This window comes from Cavia porcellus, unplaced genomic scaffold, assembly GCF_034190915.1.
Source record: "Cavia porcellus strain 051 isolate PalLab524CR breed Dunkin Hartley unplaced genomic scaffold, mCavPor4.1 scaffold_23, whole genome shotgun sequence".
NCBI lineage: Eukaryota > Metazoa > Chordata > Mammalia > Rodentia > Caviidae > Cavia > Cavia porcellus.
Window position 1 is genome coordinate 57,240,771 of NW_026947506.1, and position 18,245 is coordinate 57,259,015.

The 18,245-nt window shown below is 47.0% G+C and overlaps 1 protein-coding gene across 11 annotated transcripts in view; it reads right to left on the minus strand.

Annotated features, from left to right (window-relative positions):
* Positions 1 to 970: 970 nt before the first annotated feature.
* Positions 971 to 18,245, minus strand: part of Auts2 (activator of transcription and developmental regulator AUTS2) — a 1,133,580-nt gene continuing 1,116,305 nt past the window's right edge. For 9 of the 11 annotated variants that reach the window (XM_063233595.1, XM_063233594.1, XM_063233592.1 and 6 more), the window contains 8 exons: positions 18,089 to 18,160; positions 16,833 to 16,862; positions 15,093 to 15,164; positions 11,856 to 11,997; positions 9,122 to 9,199; positions 8,119 to 8,202; positions 6,743 to 6,965; positions 971 to 4,643 (listed from right to left, as the gene is read on the minus strand). In XM_063233595.1, coding sequence (XP_063089665.1) covers positions 3,386 to 4,643; positions 6,743 to 6,965; positions 8,119 to 8,202; positions 9,122 to 9,199; positions 11,856 to 11,997; positions 15,093 to 15,164; positions 16,833 to 16,862; positions 18,089 to 18,160 — 1,959 coding nt within the window. In that variant the 3' untranslated portion in view covers positions 971 to 3,385. The remainder of the gene's footprint in view (positions 4,644 to 6,742; positions 6,966 to 8,118; positions 8,203 to 9,121; positions 9,200 to 11,855; positions 11,998 to 15,092; positions 15,165 to 16,832; positions 16,863 to 18,088; positions 18,161 to 18,245) is intronic. The other 2 variants (XM_063233593.1, XM_063233591.1) reach the window with 1 other exon arrangement.

Consider the following 18,245-nt stretch of genomic DNA (forward strand, 5'->3'; position numbering starts at 1 on the left):
AAACTGATTTAATGCCATGGTTGGCCTAATTTATTTTCTAGTACCCTACACACACTAGCTCACAAGAGGTCTTGAGCATTCCACTCCGCCATGGCTGATTTAGCACATGATCGCTTAACCCTCTTTTTATGCTATAAATGTCTAGAACATCGAGAATTGCATCTTATTTCCCCTCACCCACCTTGACTGAGGCAGAAAAAGGATAAACAGCGAGTGCTGTTGCAAATATCCATCCAGAGTGGTAATTATTGCATCATTATATTCGCTATTTTACTTGTCATGTACCATTAGAAGGTAACAAGATCATTGTCAGTCAAAAGATTGTGGGGATAATTAGAGCATCTATAGGTTAGCAGGAAATCAAATTGGTGCTGGTACCCATCAATGCTGAGGCGTTGAATGTAATTAGAGGGAAAATATGCAAAGGTTGAGATGAATAAAGCCCTGGGGATTAAATACCGTGACTGATTGGAGAGTGACTCTTCCACGTTCTGACATTGCAGATGGTGACATCAAAATAGGTGTACAATAGAAGGCAGTGAGGTCTGCCAGAAATAGTTCATCAAGCCGCCACTGGGACTGTCTGCAAGGTCCCAGGCACTGCTGGATTTGGAAAAACACAGCATTTATCGTATTTTCCAACCCACTAGCTTTGCTTCATGATTTTCTCCAAATCCTACAGTCAGGTCTTAAGATATAACATGGTGCTGAGAAGAGGGTCTTTACTGACACCCACAATTAGACCTGAGAGTCCCACCCATTTCCACATCAGGGCTAAGCATGCCTGGCCTTGGGCAGCTCCCCAGGGAGCTGCGGAGTCCACAGCACCCCACCTCCCAACCCAGAGCCCTCCATTTCCGTTTCTATCCCTTCCTCATGCCCACTCAGCAGCCTCCCAGACTCTGCCAGCCCTGGCCACTGCTGGCCTTTATGCAGTAGGATACAGACTCCAGTCCAAACAGCGATTCCATCATGTTGATACAAGAAACTTTAACAATTTTTTTTAACATCTTAAAAAACAAAACAAAACAGATTTTAGAGGACAGGAAGAAGTCTGCAGACGGATGAGGGATATGCCACCATCATTTGAGACACAGAAACAAAGTATCTGGAACATAGAATCGAAGGATGGAGTCCACAGATCGGCGAGCACGGTGGTCAGGACCTGCATCGGGTTTCTCGTCAGCGCAGATGGACGCGGCAAAGGCTTCTGCCATGAGCATGGAGCAGGCTCGAGACACAAATGGCACTTGCTCATTTGGCCCACACATGGGCTCGTCTACTGCAAGACCCAGCGACAGCTTCCCGGACTTTTACAGCATTATGTGCAGAACACACAAAAGAAAAAAGAATCCATAACCCATGGTGTGAGGTGCGAATGTCTAGAAAAACTAATTGGCAGGTCACTAACTGAGCTGGGGAGAGTGGCCGGCCCAGTGGGGGAGCCTCCAGGTCGAGGTGTTTCTTGCGCACGCGTGGCTTCTTCCCTAAGCAAGGGTGGCCATCTCACACAGACAAGCAGCGGCAAGCTTGGTTCACATTTTTAATGACATGGCACAGTTTACATAACACAAGGAGGCTCCGCCGATGAGAACATGCTGAAGATTCAGTCGCTTCACGTTTCTTTTCACATAGGATCTAGAAAGGACTTTATTACATACAGGATTAACAGCAAAGGTCTGGATAGAACAATCTCTTTACAATACCGAAAGCTACCACTACAGTTCCAGTGTACATATTCCTTGGATTTTTTTTTCAGTTGCCTTAAAAAAAAAAAAAAAAAAAAAACACTGCACAACATCTGGTGTTCACAAAATCTGAAGCTCACAACTAAACCTTCAGTTTACTACTAAAATAGATCTCTCTGCTTATTAGAAACAATGGTCTGTAGTTAACTTTTTTTTTTTTGCAAAAACAGGATAACAACGTCAGATAGCACTTTAATATACTAGAAGACCAAATGGAACTAATTTTATTTCATACATGTATTTTACAGTCCAGTAGACAAGATATATTGTATTTCTCTGCTAGTAAAGTCATATTCTCTCCAAGTATGTAGACAAGAGGCTTAATGCATTATAAAAGTATCATGAAGAGACAATAAGACTGATGCCAACTCAAAAACACACGCACATACAAGACTTTTTCTCTGCCACCTTTCACCCTCTGTAATTCTCGAAGGCTGCACGAGGCTGACCTGTTTCAGCTATTCCCAGAAATAAAGTCTCATAAAGACTAACTGGAATACCACGAGTCACACTGGGAAACGTGCGCCTTAAATCCGTCAGCAGTGAAACACATCCATCATCTGAGAAAACTTGAAGCTTTCTTTCAGGATCTGTTTGGATGTCATTAACTTGCATTACAAAATGAGGAAGTGTGTACAGATATGAATTAGGACACACTAAAAAAGGAATGGTTCCCTCGTGAGGTGTGTGTGGAATCACCTGACTGGCGGTGAGAAGATTCTGGCAACCTGCTTCCCACGGACACCTCCACGTGCCCCCTGATCCTGGCGTCTGACAATCCCATCTTCCCCAGCACTGGTTGCTCCTGTCCTCAGTTACCTAGCCGGGGTGCATCCCCCCAGCCTCCCCAGCCCCAGGCAGCAACTTCAAAGTTCCAGCCTGGGGTCCACTTTTCGAAGTAGGGTGTTTCTCCATTTGAAAAAAAAACAAGCAAGGAAAACAGAGTCGTATCACCGTAAGCGCTTGTTTAGGGAAAATATGACCTTAAGTATGTTGTAAATGGATCTGAAAAGGCTCCTTTAAGTTAGGCAGGCTTTTGTGAAAAGCCCTAACATTCATTGCATAGTTGAAGGGTTTAGCTGTCTATAACAATATACGGGAACACAGCTTTAGCGGACTGTGCTCACTGATACCAGGTTTGCAAATAGCACATTTTAAGAAGTATTAATGTATTATGTTACTTAATCTTTATCTATTTACATCTGTACAAAGTAAAGCTTTCATCTTACCCTTTTGCATATATGAACCATCAGCTCATGAAGCAATCTTTTTTACACGCTATGTACACACGGCCTTCCCTTCCCATCTGAAAGAGCTCTCGTGACTGATCGCGGGGGCTCCCCCACCCCCCAATTATCACCTGACTGGTGTGTGTTGTCCTCGTCACTGTTTTGGTTCAAATCAAAAAGTTTCATGTAAGGAACAAAAAAGAGGAGAAATGAGGACATACGAGTTGGCTAAAAGATCTGAAAAATTTCAACATATAATATACAAAACATTTCAAAATCTGCGCGGAGTCTGTACACTGTACAGGGGCGGAATGGGGCTGCTCGCCCGCCCGCAGTGGGAGGGAGGCGGGAGTGCCTTGGCCACTCGCTGTGTGTCTCTCGCCCCATGTCCAGGCCTTCCTGTCCCCCTCACCGGGCTTCGATGTCCTTGAGCGTGTGGGAGGGGGGCCTCTCCCGGATCTCCGCCGACAGCGGGGTAGTCCTGCGCGGGGACCCAGGGCGGCCCCCCAGTGTGGAGATGAGCGGTGGGGGTGCGCTCAGCGCCGCTGTGGGTGGGGTCTTGTTGAGCAGCCCGTTCTGGTGGCCCGCAGTCGGGCTGATGCGGGGGTAGTGCATGCTCGGGAGTCCCGGCGCCAGCAGGCCGGGATGCGGCAGGTGTCCGTCCAGCGCGGCGGGGTGCACAGCGTGCAGCCGTGGGTGCTCGTAGTCCTCGCGCAGCAGGTGCAGGCGCTCGCGCTCATCCAGGTGCGCTCCCCGCTCGTGCTCGCGCCGTGGATCCACAGGCAGCGGGGGGTGCGGGTGGTGGTGGTGGTGGCTGTAGTCATGGGGCTCCCGGTCCCGGAAGGAGCGGTCGGCCTCGTAGAGCCGTGGGGCAGAGAGTCGGTGCAGCGGGTCGCTGCGCAGCAGGAAGTCCCTGGCCAGCGGGTCCCTGCGGTGCACGTCCAATTCCCGGTAGGGATCCCTCAGGGGGTCCCGAATGGGGTCCCAGTGGAAGGAGGGGTACGGGAAGCGCTCGCCGCCCGGGATGGGGCTGAGGCCCATGAAGGGGGTCATCATGCGAGTCCTGTCCAGGCTACTGATGCTGTTCATGGGGTGGATGCCTGTCACCCCCACCGTCATTGGCATGGATGCCAGCGGCCCTGCGTGCACGCCCGCTGAAGAGCTGGGCGGCGGCGGTTCCGAGGCCCGGTGGGCCTGCGTGGCGGCGGCAGCCTCAGGCGCCAGGTCGTGGTCTTCCTTGCGTTCCTCCTTCACCTTGACCTCCGAGCTCTTCCTGGGGTGCTCGTAGGCCACCTCACCCTTGCGTGGCTCGGCCTCGCGGCTGGACGTGCTGCCAGGCCGGGCGCCATCCGCAGCGGGGGCACGCGCGAAGGGCGAGGGCACGCGGGGCCCCTGCTTTGCCTCCTCTCCCGTGGCGCGGGCCTCGTGACCGTGCGCGTCTTTCTCGGGTGTGTGGCCCTCCTTCGCCTTGTGCTCCTCGGCGGCCAGGTCCTTGCGGGGTTCCGAGTGCTCTCGCTCCCTCTCTTTGGGTTTGTCTTTCTCGCGAGCCTCGGTGTTCAAGTGACCCCTCATCTGTTCGGCAGAGCTGCGATTATGTCCCAGGGCGCCCACCGGGAGGATAGGTGCTGGTGAAGGATGGCTGGAGTGTCTCTTCTCAACGCTGTCCCTGGGGCGGAAAGAGGGACACAGGACACGAATGAAGCAGGCCTGCTACGGGGACAAGGGGCTGCAATGAGATGGCGGTGGAAAGGGCCGGCCGGAGCTGTCCCTCCAGCCCCGATCTGAGCACCTGGATTTCAGTGGAAGCTTAGTGGGGTGAAGCACTGGGGCCGAGGCAGCTCAGAGTCTAGGGGGACACTTCTCTGTCTGTGTTTAAGAGTCATGTGCCTCAGTCAGGATCGGAGAACTTTCAGAGCCAGGTCAGGCCAGGCCTAGGCGGCCCCCAGGGGGTATGTGGTACCCAGACTTTCAGGATGGGATCAATTTGAGAGTTAAGAGTCACAACCTAAGGGCCCAAATGCAAGGACTACTTCCTTCCAAGTGCACAGGTAGCCCTGGAAGGCAGAGTTTACCATAAACATTCAGGGCGTCTTGGGCCAGACTCTCAGATCAGAGGTCTCTTTGCAGAGGGAAGGATGCCAACACAGAACAAGCTCTAAGACACAGCACAAGTCTGAAAGGAAACCGTTTTCCTGGACTCTCGAGTGGCAAAGGATAAGGGAGCCAAAATCTGGCCAGTGGGTGGAGGCACTGCAGTCGGAAAAGTGGGGCCACAAACACACAACCTTGTGGGGAAAACAGGACAAGTGAGAGAGTATCCATCTAGAGGCAAGGAACAGGGCCAGAGTCCTGCCTTGGATGGGGACAGAGAATGCAGGACAAAGTAAAACTTGGAGACTTAAGATGAAGAATCAGGTGAGTCTCACCAGAGCCTGGAGACAGCCCACAAAGGGAGGGAAGAAGAGAGAAGCAAGGTGCCTTGTGGGCAAACCGGTGGCCAGGGGGAGAACTGAGGAGGTGCCCCCACAGGAGAACTGTTTCCTGCAACACGCAAAGGCTGAGAAGGATGACCTTAAAGGGAAAGTCAGAAGAGGATGTTTTAGGCTTATAAGTTTCAACTTCAGTGCAAGAGGCCATTATGATGTCATCAGGACGAGTCTGAGAGCTTCCGCCGGCCACACCCTACACTCTGCTCAGCTTTGGGAGCGCAGTGGATGGCGCTTGGCTGCCCTGGGCTGCCTTTCTCTGCCAGGTTACAGCTCAGAGCTGAAGGGTGTCTCCTCACTGGGGAAGAGAACTTCCATCATACGGAGTTGACAGGAAATTTATCTTTTTATTTTATAAGAAAGGAATACATCAGCCTGGCCTGATGGCCTGCTGCCAATCTGCCACACTTACGGCCTGCAGAGCTGCTCATTTAACAATTCTCAGGACACACACACATACACAAAGCATATACAGTAAAGAAAAATGAAAGACTCGGATTGGCCTTGATGCTTAAGTAAGCGGTCATTAGGTATTTCTTGTTAAGCACATGTGGTGCATTCCTTGCTTACCAGTTCATTCAGAAGGAATATAGTGTGTGAAAGAAGAGAGACTGTCAAGAACGCTTAGGATAATCTTCAGAAAAAATCCTACAAGCCACTTCCTCTTTAAGGCTACTTCTTTTTAGGCAGGGGTTACCTTGTACTGAAATAATAATGGTTAATAAAATTAATTATCCACTGGTGAAACCAACCCCAAACTGCTTGCTGGCATTTCTCTAGATTTAGGTTAGTGAGAGTTTATTGGTTATCTGTGAGTCCCAGGCTTTGAGTTTGAACAAAACTTGAGAAAAATATGATGAGATAATGCAAACATGACTTTCTAAATGCAAACAAAAAGAGAGAAAGATAAAAAACCTATGGATGATTGAATGGACTACACAAACTTGAAAGCAAATATGGCATTGATTCATGCTGTGTGTGTTTGGTCCAAAGTTCCAACTCTGTCTCACGGAGGAAGATCTCCGTTTGGACATCTTAATCCTTGAGGGACTTTGCATGGTCTGTGTCTCTCACTGCACTAGAGTCCTATTCTGAGGTCACTGCACACTGAATGCCCTGGGGTGCTGGCTCCAGGGGACCTTGCTGCCTGAGAGGGTGCTGGGAGTCCTGGATAGCTGAAGCTGGAGGCTGGGACGGGGAGGGTGGGTGGCCAGTTCCATTGGTACGTGGCACAGAGCGGGCTCCCCCATGGGGACTCGAGAGCGGTTTCTTTCCGTACCTTTCTTTGTCATCTTTACTAACAGATGAGTCTCGTTTATCTACATCTCTATCTCTGTCATGAGCTGCAGCGGACGCGCTGCGCTCCAGCTCCCCTGGCTTCAGCCAGGGCGGAGGGGTCGGGAACGACGGAGGCGTTCGGTGCAGCCGGTTCCAGGGTTCGTGAGGGTTGCTAAAGCTCTGCACACTGGGGCCATCCTTATGGCCGAACATTGAGTTGGGTGCTGAAATGGTGAAGTGGAGAACAAAAAGGTTTAAGAGAAATTATATAATCTGCTGTAATGAAGGTACTTACCAAAAAACTTTTAACAGCATTCAGAGTTAAAATGAATACATATTATTGGGAGCTGGAAAAGGAAAGGAGATTAACAAATTCATTAGAGGAACTCTTGTCCTACACTGGAGATGTAGCTCAGTTTTCTTTTTTTTTTTTTTTTTTCTTTAAATAAGTCCAAAAGCAGATGTGGGGTGGGGGTGGGGGTGAGGGATTAAAGATGAAGAGGAATGAACAGGTGTCATTTCCGCCTAATCAAACATACCGGTGCATGCAGAAGTTCCAGGCATGCAGGAGGTGTATGATGATGGGGTGACTCAGGTTGGAAACTCAGCTCCAAGTAGAACCTCTACCTGTCCTGCTAAGCTGCCCGCTACTCTTTCCAGCATTAGCACATTGAAACCAGTGTCCCCGAGATGACACAGGACCCTGACTTGATCTGATACGTAAGGTCACTATGCTGAATTTTAAATTGAAACTTCATGGTGACGGTGGGCTCCAAGCTACATCTTAGGTCTTCTGTACTCGAGAAATAGGAAATAAATGTAGCATCAGAAAATCGAGCTGAGGATCTGGTGACTAACCCCTGCCCAGAACATGAGTGAGGGTTGCCATTCTCATCTTATTCCAGTGTAGAAACCTGCCGGGTTCCCCCAGATCCCGGGTATGAAGTGCTGCCAGCTCTTTATTTTGAGTCTGCTACCCTTCAGTGTACTTTCTGTAAGTCCACCAGTGCCAAAGGTGAGATAAACTTTAAAAGTTGTTTTTATGTCTAATGTAAGCAATAGCCAAAATCTCAAACATTGGAAATGGGATTTAGATGAACTATAAGCCTATACAAGCTTTCAGCAGTAGAGTAAGCAGCTCCACTGCCCGTCCTGACACTGAGCGCCACACACTGACTGATTAGAGTGGTGGCTTTGCACACTTGTATCTAGTGGTGACTAACGGTGCCCCACTGCTCTGGCCTGCTTTTTACAATGACAGAACCTAGGTCCATTTCCCAAGAATACAGTTTCTTTTACCTAAAAAGGTCTGGAACCATATGCAGGTCAAAGGAGAGAAACAGTCTAAGGCAGATTTGAAAAGTTAGAGGTACTCACTAACTGAGGGGTTTCCAAGTCCCCCAAAGGCATTGCCACCGACTGCTGCAAGGCCCGTGAACGTAGATGGCCGATTAAAAGGCTCTGCAAATGAGATTGGGAAGAAGGAAATGGTCACGGCTCTGTAGTCTGCTGTACTGGAGGAAAGGTTTTAGTTAGTTAGTTAGTTAGTTTGTTTGTTTGTTTTTGGTACCAGGGATCAAACTTACAGCCTTGTGTTCACCAGGAAAGGGCTGAAGCCACTGAGCTAACTCCCCAGCCCGAGGAAAGGTTTTTACTGCACTGAGATTTAGGGAGTGGTGCACAAAATGTTTCCAAGGGCACTTTTTCTAGAATGCTGCTGCACTTTGCCTCATTCCTCCTTTGCCCAGGGGAACAAGGCTCACATGCTGAGTTTCCATCACCTTCCTGCCCTGGCCTCCCCTCTCCCAGGCTCTAATCATCTTAGAGTAAATCTCTAGGTGATGAAGACCCATCTACAGCCTGTTGCTATGCCCACCACCACTGCCAGCATCTGCTGTGTGCTGGCCAAAAATACCAGATCATAAAGACCACAGGAAGCACAAATCTTTCCTAGGAAGAGACACATTAATAGGGCAATAAAGTGTGAGATAACCAAAATAAAGAAGCCTTTATAACATCACTTTGTCTTTCTTTCCATCTCCCAGAGGCGCCCTTAGCTATGGGATGAGATTTCACCATCTCCCTCCAAAGAACAGGGCCAACCAGTGTAAGGTCGGGGTCCTGAAATACCCCGAAGGGCTTCCCCATCATGGCACCCTGATTAACTCCAGACAGAAGCATGACTAAGTGCAGGTCTATCTCCGAAGGACAGTGGTGTGTACCCTAAAGGTGGTGGCACCTGTTGAAGGCATCTTGATCCCTCAGTGGGTGAGGTGGAGGGGACTGTCACAGACACACCACCAAGTGAAGTAGGAACACCAGAAACACAGCCGGGGATCTCAGGCACACACATCAGTTCCTGCCTTGGCAGCCAACTCACCTAGGTGAGCAGCAGGGTTGAGAAAGTTGCTGTGATGAGGAGGTGGCCCGAAGGGGGTTCCGGTTGGGTGTGCAGCACCTATCAAGTCAAACAGAACCAAGTCAGTTGTCATAGAAGCCATGATCTAGAAAGCAGCTCGTCCTCGGCTTGCTGGGGGTCCACGAGGATGAATGTTAATGTAGAGACATGGCTAAGGTCCACCCAGGGCCCTGCAGGCAATGCCATGGGTCAAAGAAAATGTCCTGGTGAAGAAGCAGACAGCAAACCACCTCGCTCCTCTTTCCTAGTGGGGCTGACCACCACTGAAACTGGCTCTGCTTTTTAATATTAGAAACACGGTGCTGACTGCAGGGGGTGGGGGGGTGTTGGAGGACGAGGACTGTGGCCGCGGAAGTCTGGAGAAATACTGGGTTCACAAGGGTGGTCTGGCTGCAGTGCTCTGGCCTCCAAGAGTTCTGATTCTTTCCCTAGGAGAGTGTCCACTCCAAGTTACATGGGGCTCTGGGAAATGAGGGGGTCTGATGTCTCTCAATTCTCAGCGCCAGGAAATGCTGCTTTATTCATCAAACATTCATCAAAACACGTAAAGCTGACTTATCTTTACTCTGCCTGCCAGGAATTAAAAGATCTAACTTGGAAGCCTTCTTTGCTTACATATTCCCTTTGTTTCCATTTTGTCCTCCACATTTCTCTAACACACACTTGTTTGAGTTGCCTCCAGTCCTCTTTCCTGAAGGATGCTAGGAAAGGAATGAAAGATGGTGGGCATCCGAGGAGGGGAAGGCAGTGTTTCTAAGAGTTCTGGGCATCAGCCTCGTGAACACACTGCACAGTGGGCAGGGAACTTGGGGACCGGAGTGCTACCAAGGTCACCTCAAGAAGGCTCCTAGTGGATTTCATGCTTTAGTACCCAACAGCAGAAGAAAGTATGTGGAAGTTATACATACCAGTTACAAGTTTTACCAAATAACCATTTTGGACAAAACCCAATACCGCTACTGCAAAAAGATTTCCTTCCAAAATGGAAGTATAAACAAGACTTGGATTTCCTAGCTTACTAAGAAAGTTTCACAATCTCCTACATTTTCTCTAAGGTCCTATAAATAAATATAAATTCCCTTAGGAACACAGATGAAACGTGGGAGGTCTGTCCTTCCCTGTACTCTTATTAACTCCATTTAAAAGTTCTACTGCTGTCCTGGACTGTGAAGGTCTTATGTGCCTAGGGCAGGACAGTAAGATACACAGTAAGAGAGAAACATCAGTCACTGTGACAGAATCATAAAAGCTGAAGGTATCCAGCCCCAGACAGTGGCTTACTTTCCGCCTGGGAAGTATTAAGTGATACCCCCTTCTCCACAGGGTGAATCTACTCCAGAACATTCATCAGGCACCACCAGTGTTGCCAGTCACCCTATCTGTGTGGTGCAAGCCAATTAAGCTTCAATGAAGACCAGAGCCTGGCTCAGCCCAAGGCCTCCAGGGATGCCTACAGCTCCAGAATTATTGAGGCAAAAGAAGCCAATTCATCTACTGAGCTCAAACGAAAGCCAAGAAGAAATTTCTCCATTTTTCTCCAAAAACGGCTCTTAATGTAGCCCTGTCTCAGAGCTAGGTGCCACGGTAACAATGCCTTCAAATGTGTCCCTAGACAGAACTGACAGAGAAAAACCTGAGGTCTTAGCAAATTTCATCTACCCTCAAGGGCAATTATTGTGGACCTTGTCCACAATAATGATGACTTCTTGCAATGTGGGTTGTTTCTTTTTCTCAATGGAAGAGCCATGGGTCCACCAAAATTGAGTGTGGGATCAAAGCCTGGGAGGCAGCTGGTGGGATGGATATGACACTTGTTCCCTAAGGTTCAGAAACAGCAGGCCCCCTCACTATTGATGTCCAGAAGAATAAATTCTACTTAGTGCCGTGGGTTAAAGTTATGGAGCTCATTACCAGAACAAGTTCAACGCCACTGTTTTTGAGTATTCACCAAGCAGAGGCTGTGTGAGGGAGTGTGTATGAAAAACCACTTTAGGAAAGGCTGAATGCCACGGAGCTCAGTACCGAGGGGGCTGTCCCATCCACTGATTACTCCAGAGGGCCTCTGGCTTCTGACTGCACATACCTGGCCAGCGAGGCAGTCCCGGATGCACTTCCCCTGCTCTGCTCCCCAGTGCTTCCTCCGGTACACCTACAGGACTCTCGGTAGTATGTGTTCTCAGAGGTCTAACGAGTTACAGATCCAATGGACAAGTCACAGGTCTAATAAGCAGACCCTTTTCTCCCTACATGTCTTCCAGCACTGTACCCAGTCAGGCAATGTTAAGTTCTGTGCCCAGCCAGGACGTACCCAAGGGGTCACAGCCTTCCTTCCTGCAGACTGTCTGCAGCTATCGTGTCGTTCATTCCTTTACCCTTGGGATCCCAGGAACGCAGTGTGACCACGTCCTTCTACAATCCCTGGCACTATTTCCTTCCGATTCGCCCTTGCAAGCTTCATGATTGTTTTCACTAGCATCTGGCATGCCCGTGAGTTACACTCGTTTGATATAGATGTAAATAATAAGCTGAAGCATTGAGTCCCCATAAAGGAAGATGATCTGTTCTTCCTTCTTTAATGAAAGAAGGTGCATCTGCCCTGTGATGTGCTGGGCGTGTCATTTCAGCCAGCCCGCACAGAATTCACTTAGCTATTGGAGAACCGCTTTTCTCAGTTCCTCTCCTACTCTGAACTCACCAGCGGCAGAGAACAAAGTTGAAGGCCGGGCCAGGTCATGGGGATGGTGGATAGCTCCAAAGAGGCTGGGGCCTGGAGGGCGGCTCAGGAACTCAGGTTTCAGTCCGAAGTCCAACTTATGTGGCTCTGACTGCATCTGTTTCTAAAACAGCAGGGGGAACAAAGATGAAATCCCAAGAAAGATATTAACCAAGAGTCTCTGTGAATGGTGCACTGGGCACTGAACCGCGGTCGGATTCAAGTTCACAAAGACTATGAGATGAAGCAACCCAGAACCCATTAACCTTCATGGGGCAGGACAGCAGGGTCACCTAGCAGAGGACGGCAGTGCCTACCTCTACATCACAGACCGCAAGAGGCAAGCGAGTGTTCTGACTTTGAGGCTGCGAGGATTAAGGAGACCACGTCCTATTTATTCAAACTGGCTATACTCCTGGAGTAGTTTATTACTTTGTTATAAAGGACCATTTTAGCAAGTTTTAAAATGATGATACTTTAAGGCTCATTTTATTAGGAATTCTGGATGAATAATCTATTGTGTAAATTAATTGTTTAATGAGTTTGTCTTACTCTAATGGATCACAGCACATTAGTAACTGAACATTATGAAGAAATATCTCCATGCCTACAAGCTAATTTTCAAATGATCACTGTTGCATATTTAAAAAAAAACAACAAATGAAACAAAGGAAAGGTATTGATTTAACTAATAGGCCTTTCCTTTTCCTGCTATTCCCAATTATCCGAAGAGGAGGAGGACATCAGTCCATACCCTCTTCTTGGGAAGTCCTCATCATCCACCCTGAAGCTAATCCTGAAGCTCACCGGCCTCTAAGTCTGTAGACACTGCCTGTAATCCCCTTCAGGGCTGCGTTCTAGAGGTGGGCATCCTTGAATGGCTTCACAGTTGCCCCATCTTCTGGATTCTTCTGGGAATCAGCTTCATGCCTCCCTCTGGTGGCCTAGGATCCTGGGATCTGAGGCTGTGAGCTGCCTTCCCACCGCGCTCCAGCTCCTTCACTGCTCTCAGCCTGCTTCTGACTCACTCTTCCAACTTCTCAGACTTGTCTGATGTTGTCTGGCCCCATTCGTACCCCACCTCAAGCTGTCCTATGTTCTGAGTGATCTCTGCCCCACTGTGCAATGACAGAGCCGACGAAGCATCTACATGGATATAGCATGCAGTAAGGGTCCGAAGTGAGGCAAGTTTCCCATTCCTTGATTGCTGAAGGTCAAAATGCTAATCATCCACTGCCCTATTTAAAAGGAAACCTGCCCAGCACCTCATGCTGGAAGCAACAGCCTTTGGAAATACAGGACACCTCTGTCATCAGTGCATATGTGCACTGAGCCTCCCTACTGACACTTAGGGAACCAGACCACAGGAGAGATGAGTGCCCTCAGCCGGCATGCTAAGTAACCCGAGGGTGGCAGACCCTCAGTAAGCACTTGGTGAGTCACTAAAAGAATGAGTAAATGAATGTTAAAGAGAAAGGGAACGATATGATTTCTGCCAAGATCTACAGGGAGTACTCTAATGAAAGTCCCATTGTAAAGTAATAGCCAAATCCCCAAACCAAGTTTCTAATCCACTATAAATCTGTAAAAATCTTTTGAGTATCTCCTTTAATTTGGTTGCCAAATTATTTAGTGCTACTACTGCATGGTACACAGCACAGTCTCATTAAACACAACTTAGGTCCATGAAGCAAAATGGAGCTTGGGGATTACAAACAGTTTGCAGGGTAGGAAAGATGAACGGAGTTATCTCACATTCAAGACGTCTTGCTAATTGAACTGGCATAATGAAAGTTTAAGTCACTGAGGGCATTTTTATGGAAAAGAAGTTGCTAAAGTGGCACACACAACATCTTTCACTGCTCTAACCCTAAGGAGCTAAAAGGGAGACATGTTTCATCTACCGTTCTGCTAACCACGCCATCCAGAACCAGAAGTGAATTGAGCTAATCATCTAAATCTAGTTAGCTCTTCAGAGCACAAGCATTTCCTAGAGAGAAGTTAAGCCATAAGGTTTCCAATTAAACCTCGCCTAACAATAAAATAAAAGTGAACAAAACTCACTGATGGAACAGTAGGAAAAAGAGCAGGTGTCTGGCAACCAGAGTGAAATATCGTAGGGAGGTTTGCTCATTTACTGAGACTGGCTTTTCCTCTTTTAACTAGGTTTTTGTTTCATTTCCATTTCTGTTAATGACTGCATTCCTTCTCAGGGAGTCGGGGCACTCTTCCAAGCGCACTTCTCTGATGAGTCACACTTCTTTACTGCCGAGTGGCCTCTTGGACCACTTTCACGATGGCTCTCACATGCTGTTAGGACACACAGCTTGTTCATGGAACCAATGGATTAAGTGATAAAAGCTTATTCAGGATGCAGCAGATTAACCAAAGCTTATTGGAATAACCTGATTGGATGTTTTCTACCATTTTTCAGCAACGGTTACCTAGTCTTAAAATCTGGACTTCTGAGTTACTTTGTCCCTTAAGGCAAGCACTGGCCCCATAGCAAGTTCCTTGTAGTTTCTGTTCTTTTCCCTATTGTGTTATAATGATTCAGTAAATCATGCAATATATTCAACTACATGATAAAATACACACATGCGTGTGCACACACAGACACACAAATTCATCTACAGACAGGGGAACTGGCCAGCAGGTAGTAGTACTGACTATATTCTAATATCTGGCACTGGTCACCAGAAGGATTAATGAAAGATCACTGCAAACCCAGTGCTACTTCTAGAAGGGTAACTGTTAGCTGTATGCATTGCTAAGGGCTGTTCAGTATGGGATTCTTCATGTAGGGTATAAATTACCCTTTATCATTTTCCAAAGCCATAAAATGAAAAGTGTATATGAATCATTACCTAAAAGCAAAACAAAACATTCGTGTGGTTGGCTCTTCTGATTTGCATAATCTAACTCTAGCTGACTATAATTAGTTCCCAAATCTGTGTTTTAAGATTTAGGCCCTATTTAAACCCTTTGCAATAAGATGACAAATTCATCAAAAAGGAGAACTATACCAGGGTATTATCAGTTTATAATGTTGATGGTGGTTTCTCTAACTACTAGTAAGATCTCTCAATAGCTTTTCCAAGAGGGACTTGATCCTCCCTGCCTGTGGGTTTTTAAGTTCTGTTTTTAGATTCCTCATTCAGGTATTCCACACGTTCCTTCCCACCCCAGCTCTCCCCTAAACCAGGAAGTCCAACTGACCTTGACTTTCTGTTGGTGGTGGTAAATCTGCCAGGCGATGTGAACATGCATAGCACACCACTTCCCTGGTTTCTGGAACAAGAAAGAGCGGCGTGGTCAGAAGACACTTCAGAGACACTACCTTCAATTTCCCCCATACTTTCAGCAGATCTTGGCTGTGCAGGCTTTTTTTATGAAACAACAAGAGTGCTTTGTCCTCTCTGAGCGCCTCCCATCAGCCACTGCCCAATGCCCAGTCAAGAGAGAGTCACAGTTTGCTGGCCCCCTCTTCCCACATGGGTCTGAGATGTCAGCTACAGCTCAGGAAACCCATCTTGTCCTGGTTACCAAGGACAAGATGGCAAAAGCCCACTTTGTGTCTTTCTCTCTTTTCTGGTGCCAGCTGGCAGATCTGGTAGAGTAGGAAGTCCTACTTAACAAATGCTGCCATGCTGTAATGCAAATCAGCTGTTCAGAAGAGCTAATTAAGGAATGTCTGTGAATCAAATCAAAACAAGAAAGGGTACAGGACCTGTCATAACCTCCCCTAAGACCGGTTTTCTTTTAACCCTCACAGTGATATAAAGAAGTGCATCCTATTTACATGGAAGCCCAGGGACTATAATGTTTCACTGAGCCACCTCTCCATTTGTGTTGGTGCTAAAAGAAGAGAAAAGAATTCCTTCCTTCCTGCTCTCTAGGCTTCTGCAGATATCAAGTCCCTCTTCTACACTCTGAGGAGTAATACATCAATCCAAATCTAATTATTTTCTGCCTTGCTTTTGAGCAGTACAGTAACTGCACGTAGATTCTCTTCTATCAATGAGAGGGCAAGTGATTTACCCTTAAGCGTCCAGTGCATGCTCAGTAACTATGGGGTGGATGAGAAGAAAACACAGCCCCATTTTACACTGGCAAAGGACAGAAATTTATGGTTTTTGTAGTGAACAATTGTTCCTGAAATATATACTTAAATTCAAGTTTGGAACCATTTTGTTCCTCTTGTAATGGAATTATGGTTTTATTAAAAAAAAAAAAAATCACAGCACATTGCCTCTTCTAAGTGTTGACAAAGATCTTTTCCTCTTTAGGAAAACTGAATTATCTGATAGTATGCACTAGAAATGGATCATGTAAAGCAGGAAATGTACTGTCCATCCATCTTCCAGCCAACCACCCAGCATCTTTGTCTCTGGCGCCCAGCGCCCAACACCAGAAAACTCATTGTCCACTCAGGGGTCAGCTGCTGGTCAGGTTCCAGACCTTGGGAACATTTTTGCTTCTAACATGATGTTAAAGAAACCAATTCTAGTATCCCTTCCTGCACCAGAGAAATAGTCTAATGGTTATGGTACGCCAACATCACTTAGTTCTGAATAAAGGCGCTATTAGCCAAACAAACAGATCCAACATTTGTATATTCTAAGGGTAAGAAAGATTAACTTCAGCCTCTATCTCAAATCCTTCCCCTTAAGATCCAAATAGTCAAATCCTTAAGCAGATCTACTAACACCAGAATATGAGTCAGTTGAATTTTATCTGTTTTAGAACGTAAAGAGCCAATGGCCTGGCTTCCTCCAACACTCAAAGCAAAACAATTTAGGCTATTTTTAATTATACTACCTGCAAAACCCAACCACTGTTATTGGGATCTTTTATTTGAACATTTCTAAGGCTTATTTTCTTGTTACAGACTTGTATTTTAAACCCACAGGGAGTCAAACCGAGGTTGCAAAACAGTTCTAGAAGAAGCTTTCTTACCCTTAACATAGGTCTGAAAGGATCTGTCAACTGTGAAGAGAAAATGACAACTTGGTTACATGCCTGTCACTCAAACAATTGCTCTAATTAACAAATTTGTAGTGCTTCATTAGGAGGGGAAATTAAAATGTTAGAATTTTACTTTTAAATGAAGCCCTTTTAGAAAATAATTAGCCCATTTTCACACTAGCAAAAGTACCAAGTGTCCCCTCCCCCATGTCCCCGGCCTTGAACATCTACTCTGACAACCCCTGCATGAGCTGAATCAGGGGCCAGATGCGCTGGGTTGCTTGTCAGGGGTACCCCATCTTGAGTGCCTTCCACACCACCCTGGGCGTGCAGAAGGAGACAGGCCTGTGGGCCCAGGCTGAGAGGTAAGTGCTGCTACAGGCCGCCGAGGGAGAACTGTTCTCTCCAAGTGCAAGAACCACACTCTCTTGTGAAACACCCTCACTTCTGCTATTGTGCATCACCCACATGTGTTAGATGTCTTCAAGAAGCTCACTGAACGCTACAAAAATACTCAGTGGAGTCATTTTTAACTTCTACCTATCCCTCATCATTGACTTCTGTCTTTACCTAGGGAATAAGACAATCATTTTTTGTCATTTACTATAAGGTAAAAGGTAATCATTTTTTTGCATTTACTATAAAAATAAATATAAACAGTACTCAACAGATAAGAGTATATCTGTTGTATGCCTCCAAGTTCTTTTTTTTTTTTTTTTGGAGGTAGGTGATATTCTAAATTATTGATAAATAATAAAACCAAAGCATAATGGGTATTTTACTTAGCTCTAGAGCACAAGGGATCCCTGCGACATTAAAAATAAAGGGTCATAAGTGCAGCTCAGTCCTGTAACTTCTAGACCTCAGGTACTGACTTCCAGGAAGAAAAGCACTTGGTGTTTTTCCATCCAAAAAAATTCTGTGTAAGAGACATTTAAGGAGTTGTAGACAGAGAAGAGTGGTTGAGTAGAAACCAGACAAGCAGTGTCCAATTTCTGGGCTCAGACCTGAGTAAGCCCTTCCTTCTTGTTTTTGCTCACGGGCAAACCTGTCCCCTCCTGTTACTCCTACGGCCCCAGGACAGCCTTTACTCCTGGACTGACTGGCACTTCCTCGACAAACTCGATGCGAGAGCTGAAAACAGCAGCTCTTGCAAGCACATGGGCTGCAGGAGACACGAGTGCCGGGCGGGTAGTGGCACAAACACCCCTGGTGTTACCTGAGAGCAAGCCTGACTTTGCACGTACCCTTGGGTCCTTTTGGAGTAAAGTGTGTGGGACTGTCCCAGGCCGAGCAGCGACATCGATAGGGTTGGATGTCTACAAATTAATTAGACCACAGCTTAGGAAGCACAGAACACGGGACATAAAAGCAAGATCTTTCCTTCATTCTAAACAGCAGAAG